This window comes from Schistocerca piceifrons, chromosome 4 (assembly GCF_021461385.2).
Source record: "Schistocerca piceifrons isolate TAMUIC-IGC-003096 chromosome 4, iqSchPice1.1, whole genome shotgun sequence".
Classification (NCBI taxonomy): domain Eukaryota; kingdom Metazoa; phylum Arthropoda; class Insecta; order Orthoptera; family Acrididae; genus Schistocerca; species Schistocerca piceifrons.
The window spans coordinates 188,912,196-188,925,328 of NC_060141.1; the positions used below are offsets into that span (position 1 = coordinate 188,912,196).

Below are 13,133 nucleotides of genomic sequence, written 5' to 3' on the forward strand. Positions count from 1 at the left end.
CGTATTTCTCAAATAAAGAAATAAAATAAAGTAAAAAGTCCAAATGGTTGGCTTCCATGGATTTCAGTTGTAGGTTTTCATAGAAATTTAAGATGTTTTCTTAAGTATTAAGTGAAGAATTAACGTTTTTTCATCACACAAATGTTTAGTATTTCAGTATCTACTTAAGGAATTAAAGGTTTTAAGATCTATCTCCTATTTCTTTTCAAATGCACGAAGTCCATATCGCAGATACATTAACTTAGGCTTATACCCGAAGGGTATACAGGTTTTGAGTCTTAATTTTGTTATAAGTGCATTACATTATTATATTAATACCATCCACATATATTAGTGTTCCACATAACTTTAGTGCACTTGCGATCTGTAGTTAATTGCATATTACTGTTATTGTCTCGATAAATTTTTATAAAATGATTGTTAACAACCATGATCACAAAGTGTTCGAGCTGCCAAAGGAAAGTTAGTTCTGAGGTTCTATGCAGCTGTTTAGATAGATGGTTACATTGGATAGAATGTAGTGCCTTGGGAATTGGAGAAGTAAGTGGGTCTCTTCCGTCTTATTGCAAAGTACATTCAAAAGACAGGAAAGTAGGTGAACATGAAGGGAAGATTAGAGCCCTTAAGGCTGTACTGGATATGGCTAGGTAGGAACAATGGAGGCTAAGGTGAAGAATTGCGAAGGCAGGTGGGAAGTGGTAGCAAGGAACATGGACTACAGAAAGAAAATAATACCTGACAGTTTCATCGTTGGCACAAACAACAGACCTGCCTTGCTACCTCAGTTAACTAAGGAAGAGGTGCAAGTAGATGCAAAGGTAGTTCATAGTCAATAGACTTTCACCAGGAAACCAACTGTTTAAAAAAAAAGTATGAAGTAGGAGGAAAGTTCTGTTGTTAGGTACTAGCCAAGGAAGAGGTGTGGGCCAGTTCTTGCGGGAAAATTAGGTGACAGCTACCTGGTTACAAATTTTTTCAAGCTCAGTATGTGTCTTATCCAAGTAATAAGAGGAAGTAGGGTTATTGTACAAGGGTTATACAAAGGAGGATCATGTTGTAATGGTAGGTGGAGCAGGAAAAAGTACTGAGAGGGATCAAGACAACAATATTAAGTGTGAACTGGCTAAAATAGCATCTGCAATGAACCACGCAAATGTTGAATTGGTTCCTGCTTTTATGTGGTATTGTCAGTCCCAACTGAAATGCCCTGTCAGAAGGGGCTATATGAAAATAGATCAACTGCCTTGGGTGATTACTTTGTCAGGCAAGGGTTTTTTGGTTCCTGTTGATACTAGTGGTAGATGGTACTTCAAAAGTGATGGCCGGTATCTCATTAGGAAAGGAAATGGTAAATTGGATGGGATAATAGCAAAATTATTAAGGGGACTGCTGAAACTCATTGGAGTATGTCTTTCTTGGGCTAAGATTAGTGAGAATCTCAGTCAGGCAGGTAATAGAGATATTAAAGTATCACAAGATTCTCATAGAAATAAACAGAGAAAAATAATATTAATAAACTGCATCAGAATATCAGGAGATTAAAAAGTAGATGGGCTTCTTGTCTGTGTAGAAGGTTTAGAAATTGGGAGTGGAATAGATGTACTACGCCTGTCTGCACATCATATAGCCACAGATATCGAAAAGTTTAATGTAAAAAGGTATAGGCTTGCAGCACATGTAAAGATACACACTATGGAGAGAGGAGGGATTGCCATATATGTTAAAATTTGTCATTTTGTGAAAAACTTAGAATCTAAAAAATAATAAAATGTAGAAACATGTGCCAGTGAGCTTACACTAAATAATGATACTTTTATAGCTGTGTACAAGTCCTCATTGAGCAATTTTGAGCTATTCCTGATAAATTTGTTGTGCTATCTGCCAGACAGATGGAAGCAAATTATTGTTTGTGGAGTTTCAATGTAGACTTTTTGGAAGAGCTTGATAGAAATAATGACCTAAAAGTATAACTTGGTTATTTCAATTTGACATCTGTTATTGTTTTTCTAACTAAGGTAGTGCAGGAAAGCAGTACACTGACAGATAATGTTTTACAGACCAAGAAAAATTTAATAAAAGAAGCTTTCCTGCTATGAATGGTCTTTCTCAGCATGATGTACAGCTAGTTACAGTTTATGACATAGCTCCATACAGTAACGAAAAACAGTACTCCAAGGTAGTTTGCTGATGCTAATTTAAAATTTAATCTGTTTCACGATACCTTTGTGAGTATATCTGAAAATAGTTTCCCTAAGAAAAAAGTGAAATGTAATTGTGAGAAACTTTCCAAAGAGACATGTATAGTAATTGGGTAGGTTGGGTGCACTAGGAGATAATTTACTGAGCAAACCCAACCCATCCACAGAAATAAAATCCAAAAAATTAAGTCAGTAAAAATTTACTCACACAATGAACTCCAGATCGTGAAATTTGTTATCAGTATTTTTAGTTCTCTTCATTTCTTTATACTTTAACTTAATATTGTTATTTAGAAGAAGGTGCACTTAGATGGATGTCGAAAACTAACTTCACTTAACAAAAGGTTATTCAGGACTTGCACAGACAAGAGCACGAGGCAAACTGCCTCCGGTCAGAACACATATGGTATATATACAGTTACAGAACATTCCAGTAAAATGATACTTGATATTTGTGGATACTAAGAGAATGTACCCAAGTTGAACATAGAAATTAAAAATTTGCTGTTGTTTTGAACTCACGACCCTCCATTTAACAGTGTAGTATCATAACCACTACGCCACAGTGACTGTGCTACTCAGCTTTATTTGCAACAGAGTTCCCTCCTTAAAAGAACAGTGTCTCACTATTACTTCCTCCTAGTCCAGGAATGAGTCATCGGTCCTGCATACTCCAACTCCTGATGACTGATGTTCGCCCTGGCGATGATCTTCGTAGAATTTCCTTTGCCGCTATGCTCTTCGTCATCTTTCCACTTGTTGCCTGTCGCTGGAGCTTCGAATTTACCCTAGGTTGCAAGATCCTTATAGGGCTTCATTCGAAGTACGTGGACTGTATCCCTGATCTTTCGTCGTCGGGTGTTGGCGTCGAAATCTTCAACTTCATAACTAACATCTGACAACTGTCTTACAACCTTATATGGTCCAAAGTAGCTCCTGAGGAGCTTTTCAGAGAGACCAATTTTCCCAACAGGAGTGAATATCCAAACTAGATCACCAGGCTGGTGGACAACAGGGCAGTGGCTCGCATCGTACTTTCGGCGATCGTTTTCTTGAGCCTGCAGCGTGTGGAGTAGAGCTAACTGCCGAGCTTCCTCAGCTCTGGTTAACACCTGGCCAATGTAGTCGTCGTCCACGTCATCAGGATGTAACGGAAACACAGTGCCCATCGTCATAGTTGCCTCATGCCCATGCACCAGGAAAAATGGCGTAAATCCTGTGGTGTCTTGTTTGGTGGTGCTATAGGCAAACGTCAAAAAAGGTAGCACCTCATCCTAGTTGCTCTACTCAACACTGACAAACATTGATAGCATGTCAGCCAAGGTCTTATTAAGGCGTTCAGTAAGCCTGTTAGTTTGCAGATGGTATGCAGTCGTCATGTCATGAGTAATGTTGCACCGACTGTTTATCTCTGTCACAAGATTCGATTGAAAAACTTTCCCTCGATCCCTAATTAACGACCTTGGGGCATCGTGTTTTAATACAATGTATTCTACGATGAATTTTGCTGCCTTGAATGCTTCGGCTGTTTTCACAGCTTTTGTAATGGCAAAGCGCGTCAGACATTCAGCGCAAAAAATAATCCATCTATTACCACTAGCAGACGTTGGAAATTGTCCAAGGAGGTCAATCCCAACACGCTGGAAAGGCGTTTCGGCTGGTGGAGTTGGTATAAGTCGGCTAAGTAATTTCTGAGGAACTGCCTTTCTCCTCTGACACTCTCGACAGTGCGACAAATAGTGATGGACACTCCTAAACGAACCTGGCCAGAAAAATCTCTTCCGGATACTAAATGTCCAGCCTCAGGTGTGTCATGGAATTTCTGTAGAACATCTAAGCGTGTGTGTTTAGGAATCACTGATAGGCACCTCTTTCCAAACGGATCAAAGTTTTTCTTGCAATGTAATCCATTAACTACCTTAAATTGTCCTTTCACGTCCTTTGACCATTTAAGGCAAGCATAATTTGCGATATCTTGGCTTCCTTCTTCCGCTCATCAGAGAGATCTTGGAGTGCAGCGAGACAGTCACTATCTTTATCAAAGTCTTGATGGCCTTGCATGGGGTTTCTTGAGAGACAGTCGGTATCTTAGTGTTCTCTTCCACTTTTGTACCCTATGGTAATGTCATACTCTTGAAGATGTAGTGTCCACCTGGTGAGACGTCCTGTTAGGTCCCTAAGACTTGTCAACCAGCAACGTGAATGATGGTCTGTAACAACTGTGAATGGCGTTCCACAGAGATACTGTCGAAATTTGCTCATGGCCCAGATCACAGCAAGACATTCTCTTTCTGTAGTTGAGTCGTTTCTCTCAGCTTTTGTAAGTGTCCTAGAAGCATAGGCTATAACCTTCACTTTTCCAACCGAAATTTGCACCACAACAGCACCGATCCCATGCCCAACTGGCATGTGTGTGTAGTTCTGTAGCTGCTCACTCATCATGCAGACCAAGTACAGGGTCAGTCGTCAGAGCTTTTCGCAGCACATCGAAATAATCTTGTTAAACACCATCCCAGATAAATTTAGCACCAGCTTTTAACAACTCTTGGGCCGCCTGCCTTTGATACCAAAATCTTTGATAAAACGATGGTAATAAGAACATAATCCAAGGAAGCTTCTCACATCTCTAATACTTTCAGGAATAGGAAATTCCGTTATCGACCTCACGTTTTCTGGGTCTGGCCGCACGCCATCGTTTGACACAAGGTACCCAAGTATTTTGATTTATTTTCCTCCAAAGAGACACTTCCTTGGATTAAGTTTCAGTCCACCTTGTTGGAGACACTTGAGAACGACCCTCAGTCTTTTTATGTGTTCATGAAAGGTCTCTTAGAACACTGTAATGTCGTCTAAATAACAAAGACACACCGTCCACTTCAGGTGACTTAAAAGATTATCCATCATGTGTTCAAAAGTTGCTGGTACATTACACAAACCAAACGGTCCTACCTTAAGCTCATACAGGCCCTCGGCGGTGATGAATGCAGTTTTCTCACAATCAGCCTCATCTACTTCGATTTCCCAGTATCCCAAGTACATGTCCATGGTTGAGAAAAACTTAGCCCCCTTCAGACAATCTAGTGTTTTATCAATTCGTGTAAGAGGGTAAACGTCCTTTTTAGTTATATTATTAAGCTCCCTGTAATCAACAAAAAAGCGCCAACTACGATCCTTCTTCCTGACGAGAACCACTGGTGACGACCATGGGCTCTGCGAAGGCTGAATGATGTCATTCATCATCGTTTTCTCTACCTCGTTCCGAATTATTCGACTTTCCGTTGCTGTCACACAGAATGTTCTCTGGCTTATTGGTTCATGGTCTCCAGTGCTAATCCGGTGCTTCACCGTCGATTTGTCTAATTTTTTCTTCACCTGTGGATTGAAGCATTTAGAGAATTCTTGAAGAATGGCAAGTTGCTTCTTCTGTTGTTCCTTAGTGAGATCTGGTAATAGTCGAGCTAGAAGATCTTGTCTCGTAGTCGTAGCACTAATTTCGCCCACGGACTCGGCATGGGAGGTTTCTATGACACTCAGCTGTTCTGCAATTAACGGCTCAGCATTTGCTATGCACATGCGTCTTGGAAGGATCTGCAGTTCACGGCGGCAGTTAACTGTCCACAATTCACCGAATCCGTTCTTAAACGAGACGACAGAGGCTGGAATGATCAAGTTATTCTTCAGTGGTATGTTTCTCTTATTTTCCACTACAAGATCCATGGCTTTATGCAATGCATGACAGTTGCCTTTCCAGCTCTGTCTGAAGGAATGATCACTTCATCCAGCACACATAGTCTCCACACACTCGCATGTGCACCTTCCTGTCCACAGTATCTCATTTCAACTAGCATAATCTTCTAGCGAGCATAATCTGTAACTGCCTGAGAAGATTTCACGAGAATGATATCATGACTATGCTCTTGTAAGACGATAAATTCTAAGGGCTGTATGTGGCTACTTATACCCACACGAATGACACATCTTCCTGTAGGGTTTACATATTTCCCATTAACCACCTTCAGCAGAGATGTTTTGCTGTCAACGAATACGGTTTTCTGCAACTGGCGACAGTAGTTCTCCGAAATGACTGAATATGATGCTCCAAAGTCCACAAGATCTTAGGGTAGTCGGCCATCCATGAGCATATCGACGCAGTTTCCTATCATTTTTGCAGAGGATTTTTCTCTTAGGCGGGCTCACCTCCAAGGAAGGTTGCACCCTTTAGTTTTCGAGGTTGCGGCGGCTAGGTGATCAGCTAGAGCTTCTTAACGGCGATGGAGACCTCGTTCGGCGTGTTGGGGAGTGTCCTCTCGAGCGATTATCTTGCGGCGATGGTGACCTACGTCGTCCTGCACCCACATCTTCGTCGTTCCGGAGTTGGCGTCTTCAAAGATCGGTCTGGCATGGGCGTCATCAGATATCCGCCGCCTTTGTCGACAATAGTGCACCACATGTCCCGGTCGTCCGCAGTGGAAACATAGTGGTTGGTTATCCTGGGTTCTCCAGATGTCATTCTTCCTTGTAGCCCAAACAGGTTCCTCAAGCAGCATTTTAGGAACGTAACAACACCTGGGTCTTCAACTTTTCACCGTTTTAAAGGGAAATGAATGACGAGAGATTGGGTTCAATGTCTGTCCCACTTCCTCCCCTATGACGTCTTGAAGCGTCTCGGTATTTTGCTCGCTGTGCAATCAATTGCGTTCTGAACTTCCTCTCTCACTATCTCTCGAAGAACACTTGTGAAATCAGTTTCTTCCTCCATCACAGACAACGACACGATGTTTGGAAGCCATTCAAGCTTCATGCGTGTAATTCTTTTTTGATGTATTGTCTCTATATACTGGCACCATTTTATGAAGTCGTCTGCTGTCGAAACCTCCTTCAGGAGTAGGGCTTGATACATGTCCTCAGCAACATCTTTCATGAGATGTGCAACCTTATCTTCCTCCTTCATTGTAGGATCCACTATTTTACACAGCTCCAAGACCTCTTGAATGTAGGATGCTGTCGTTTCTCCTGGACGCTGTGACCTGCACTTTAATTTATCTTCAGCCTTGCACTTCTGTCGTTGTGTGTCGCCGAAATAATTGCGCAGTTCCACCTGGAATACTTCTCAGCTTGTGAACTTCTCCTCGTTGTTCTCATACCATTGATTGGCAGTGCCCTCCAAGTAGAAAAATACGTTAACCAAACACACGGAGTCATCCCATTTGTTAAATTTTGCGATCGCTCATATACCTTCAGCCATTTGTTTGGATCTTGGCCATCGTCACCAGAGAACCCAGAAGGATGTCTCAGATGGTGGCACACAGTTACTGTCATCGTAACGTCCTCTTCTTCTCCTGTCTCTGATAAATTGAGAGCTGTTGAATATGGCTCGAACTCGGGTTTCTCGCCACGTAAACGGCGGCTCTGTCATGGCCTGATGGGAGCCACTGTGTCATCGATAATGTGCGCTATCAGGAGTCCCATAACCCGGCGCCTCCACCAGAATAATGTCACGTAGAAGATGGTGTAATTAGATGCATGACGAACACTAACTTCACTTAACGAAGGTTTATTCAGCTCTTGCACATACAAGAGCGTGGAGCGAACTGCCTCCGGTCAGAACACATATGGTATATATACAGTTACAGAACATTCCAGTACAATAATTCTTGACATTTGTGGATACTGCTAGAATGTACTCGAACCGCATATAGAAATAGAAATTTTACATTTGAGGTGAGTTTTGAACTCACAACCCTCCATGCAACTGTCTAGTATCAAGTCCACAACACCACAGTGAATGTGATATTGAGCTACTTCTGCGACAAAACTACCTTCTTCAAAAACTGAACGTTCCAGCTAGTTATTGTTTTATTTAATCTGTCTGGTAAAATAATTTTAAATGTATTAACAATCTCCATACAAAATTTCTCTCCATATTGTGAAGAATCATATTATCATTTTTTACTTCCTCTCGTTCTTTTCTTTTTACACATATAAAATATATATATATATATATAAAATAATATGTTATTTTGTACCAGTGACACAATGGGTGACAAACAAAACAAGTAAAGATACACTCTTCAGTTTTATAATCTCTATATATTCATCTGTCTGTCTTTAGAAGTGATAGCAGGTGGACATGTTACTAGTTCTGCTGATTTAATATTATTAAAAAATCTGTTTGTCTCTGTAAGTGATAGCAGGCAGCGTATTACAAGTTCCGCCCAGTTAAAATTTGTTAAAAAAGCAGTCTGTCTCTTATAAGTGGTAGCGTGTGACATATGAAGAGTTCTGCTGAGTTAATATTGTTAAAAAATGTGTATTCCAGTTGTGCATTAAAAGGTGTAATAGAAACTAATCGGGATAGCAAAGTTTGTTCATACATTCACGATGACCATACTCAACTGTTCTTCACTCCACAACACACCAAGAATCCTGCATCAAGAGGATCAAAGCAGACAAGAATAATTTACATGAACAGAAGAGGGGCCATCTGGAACCATTATTGTCATACCAAGCTCTATGCCCAAAGGCAGTAAGAAGAAAAAGAAGTACGTAAAGTTAAATGATGAATATATGTGTTGAACATTGAGGGTCTGTTGATATTAAAGCCAGTTAAATTCTACACAGAATACATGTACCTTCCAATTTCATTCAATTGTTCTTTCAAATTTCCCTTTTAATGGTTTACGCAGCAATTTTTAATCAGTTTCCATTATATATCTTACATTTTTATCACCCAGCCCCCCGCTACTATTCAATGGCGACCTTTCAAAGGATTTCTTGAGATAAATGATCTGTTTTATCGTTACAAGAAACTTATGAGGCCTTTGTTACAACCGTTACATGTCCATAAGGTTGGAACTATTGAGACGCAGATGCGGATTTCAGTAGTTAAAGTAGGAAGCTGCTAATCTGTATGCTTATATGGCCACTCTTGTCACCATCTCTTTCGCAGTAAATAATCTCTCCCTTCCAATTAATATCGTTCATGGAAAGTGCATTTCTATATAAAAGACCAAAATTTGTGTAAAGCCGACATTTGAATGCAAATCACTTCATTCAAATTCTGTAATGACGTATCAAACAGTAATCAGGATCATTAATGACTACACATCTGTATCTGTTTTTAATGAAAAATACCAATACAAACAAAATTTCGTTTTTGGAAATCTTTTTTTTTTTTCATAATTTTTTAAACACTCTTCACGATGGAGCCAAAGGAAATGGCCATTGTTGAAAATCCATTACAAAATGCAATATGCCAAGATGGCGGAAATCCAACCTTGCCAACAGTTGAAAATAACGCGCCAACTCGTGAACTGCCTGGTGGCTACCAAACTAACCAGGCTGGTGTCACACTATTAAGAATTGATGACACTGGTGATATAACAAATCATGATGTCTCTTTTATGACAGTCGATGAGACAATTTCTCAGTTCTCACTGGGAAATGTTTTTGCAAATAGTGAAACTGAAGCATGTGACAGCGAAACTTCCTCTGACTAATTGCTCACTACGTCGCGAATGCAAGAGCAGGATACAGTTCAAAAAATCAATGTAAAAACTAGTGACACCCACAATTTGACACAACTTGCAGCGACGCAGTTCTTTCCGTCCCTTTACGACCTACCTGTGAACATTGTCTCAGCAGATCCTCAGTAGGGAAGCCGAGTGAAACCTACTGTACTTCGACGTGAACCAGGCTGCAATTAAAGTCACTAATCTGCGTTTCGGGAGAAAGTTTTCATATAAATGAAAGGTTGGAAATTTTGTCCTCAATTAATATATTCTGAAACTTAGGTGAACAAGTATCACTGTCAAGCTCGTGCTAGTCTTAACACAGTCACTCATAATTCCTTTCACTCACGTTAGCAAGTTTATGGTGTTGCATTTCCCAAAAGCGTAATAGCTACAAACATACTGATTTTTTTTTTATTGAGAATGCTCGCCAAATATTAAGTCTGTCGGTATCAAATGCAGTCACAGTTTTTTAGCCACCGACCACCTCAATACGCCACGCGGAATTTATGTCTTTTCTCGTCACAAAATTCATTTAAAAATTACGAAATTTCTACACACACATTGGAACAATTATGTCGTCACTTTCCAACACTTTTAATGTATGAAACACTGCTAGATCCGGCAACTTATCATTTCCATCGGAACTACTACTACACACGTCCGATCTGTTTCATGGCTAGGCTTCGACTCTCATTTAGAATACTTTAAGTCTTCTCTACCAGCAGAGAAAGGCGCGCGAAGAATATTGCTTTACCGTTGGTCAGTTTACTCAACAGCCAATAGCAAAACAACATTCTCCCGCGTCAGTCCGCGCTTTTCATTAATAACCAATGGCAAAATAGTAAACCTAACGACTGCACTTTTTACCGACTTAATTATCTAATATACTGAAGTTTTATTTATACATAAAGTTATTTACTATTGTTATTTATACCTGAAATAACTTTCCCTTTACCATAAACCCACTTTACAAATCTATTCTACAAAAATCCCCTTTGTCCATATCCATACTTCTTCGAAACGTTCTCTCACTAAATCCTACTACATAACTCGTTAAACAATTATCTTCATATTAACCTTAAACCACACTCACGCATCATTCATACTGCTAAAACACATTTATAACATTTTACATACACAAAAAGACATAACAACACGTTATGAAAAAACTAGAACAGCTTATGAAAAACATTCTATTACTTTAGTGCACTCTAGTAGGCACAATCGAAACTGAAATCACAGTCCCCCTATCCAATATTGCCCTCTATCGCCTGATACATAAACTATGTGTGTGTCAATTCTCTCGTCACCATCTGTCACTACCCAGCTCTGAGACACATCTCCCACTTAACCGCCTCCAAGGCAGGATCCTTATACGGCGCTACACCTCAAACTCAGGCATCTAATAACACAACAGCTTACAAAACAACAGGAATGTCAGGAAAATATAGGACAATTTGCACAGTTAAAATCGGGCATTCAAAGATTTCCAGAATAGTATTAGTCAACAGTAAGGTGAGATGAGGAAAACTAGGGGACTGATGACCACAGATGTTAAGTCCCATGGTGCTCAGAGCCATTTTTGAGGAAAACTATTTGCAATGTATCACCTGACGAATTATCTGGTAAGTTCACAAACCTCGCTAAGCAACTAAAACAAGAAAAAATACCAATATGTCTTGCAATAGAAATACGTTAATACAAAAGGTACCATCTGTAGACAATAAACAGGAATAATTTGAAGGTGAGTTACAAAACGTCAGTGAAGCATATTCTTAAATTCAGGAGACGCAATTACAAGTGGATTCGCCAGTAACAAGTATCACAAACACAGTCAGCGAGCTGCAAGATATATTGAAAAACCTACCTACAGAATTACACATGTTGAGTCAAAGAGTAGATCTGGTAGGTTTAAAGCCAGAATTTGCCAAAAACAGAGAGATAATGAATAAACGGCATTGTGAAATGCACGGTAGTGTGCACAGCAATATACAACTTGCTGCGACATTAGGAGTAACAGACGATGCAGCACAAGTGCATTGAGGAGAAAGTTAGTCGACAAACAGCCGTAAGTGTTGAAGCATCCAAAACAAGAACCCTTTGAGCTATGGACTGCACTAGCATTTTTAGAGCCTATTGCATAAACTGGGACAAAGGAAATTAACAGAGAGTCTATACTAAAACTACGACTTATCTACAAAATACTCACAAACATAGATAAGCTAAGGGATTATATGCGCGGTAAGGGATCCTAAACTACAAGTCATTTACTGACGTTACACTACGATGTACATTATATCTACATATTTACAAATTTAAGTATTGAACGTAGACTCACTAATTATAATGAAGGGGCCAGAAAACACTTGCTGCAGGTAAACAAGCGAGTACAATATGAGTGGTGAACTGAATAAGAGGTCATATCACACTGATAACACACTCTACCTTTTAGATTTGTAAGGTAAGTAGAGACACACAGACGACATTAAACGCGTTTGTGATAGCACGACTGCATATATAAAGAATACAGCACAGGGCTAAGTGAGAAACGTATGTTCACAATTTTCAACATAAAAGCTTCCATTAGTCACATAATATTTAGTTACCAGTAGCATGGTATTGGATTTTAAATTTAAAACTAACAAAACTATTACACCTGTAAAGGTACATAGTCCTATCACGTATTTCAGTGGTACGCCAATAACAGTTTTCAAATTTCAAACTAAAAGCCAGTGTGTGCCATATCCTACGCTTACGATGAACCTAGAAAAGTTATTCATTTATGAGTAAACTTACCAGGAGTAGAATTAAATTGCGCCTCCACATGGTACCACATTGCCTGTTTTTCTTTTAAGCTGCAGCCGTCGGTTTCTTATTTCCAAGAACGGATGCATTTGCACCCACCAGTTCAAGAAGTACATCTATCTCATACTTCGAGAAATTAGGTGTTCTTCTTTTATTCTCCATTATTCTCCAAAAAATAAACCAACAGATCAGAAATAGATACCGAGGTACATACACACACTTCTGCTTGTCGACAGAAAAAACAGCAAAGATAGAATGTGGCACCAGCGATTATCTGTGCAATTTCATGTTTACTAATATTTTTGTGTCACCAGGGCACCTTCCATTGCATTGTAGAGAGTTTACCGCGGTCAAATGCACAGTTGTTTGATGACGGTTTGCTGACCAGCGATTAACGTTGGTGCACTGCAGAAACATTTTAAATGCGATTTACTTTTAACCATGATCGTGGGACCTTGGTTATCATGCTTTTTGACCGGGGTTGGTGCACTCGGCCATAGAACATATATTTGAAGATAGCGATTTTAAATCACTATTAAAATTTATTAAATTTTTATGCATAATTTATGATCTTCAACAGACTGAAATAATATGACTGATTTTTAAAGTATTCATA

At 39.6% G+C, this 13,133-nt stretch overlaps 1 protein-coding gene across 3 annotated transcripts in view; it reads right to left on the minus strand.

The window, feature by feature from the left end:
* The window catches only part of LOC124795333, a 340,686-nt gene extending 327,764 nt beyond the window's left edge, over window positions 1-12,922 (minus strand). For 2 of the 3 annotated variants that reach the window (XR_007016678.1, XM_047259315.1), the window contains exon 1: window positions 12,509-12,922. Coding sequence is in view for 2 of the 3 variants with exons in the window: in XM_047259315.1 (XP_047115271.1) it covers window positions 12,509-12,538 (30 nt within the window). In the remaining variant the exon portion in view is untranslated. The remainder of the gene's footprint in view (window positions 1-12,508) is intronic. The other variant, XM_047259314.1, reaches the window with a different exon arrangement.
* Window positions 12,923-13,133: the final 211 nt, after the last annotated feature.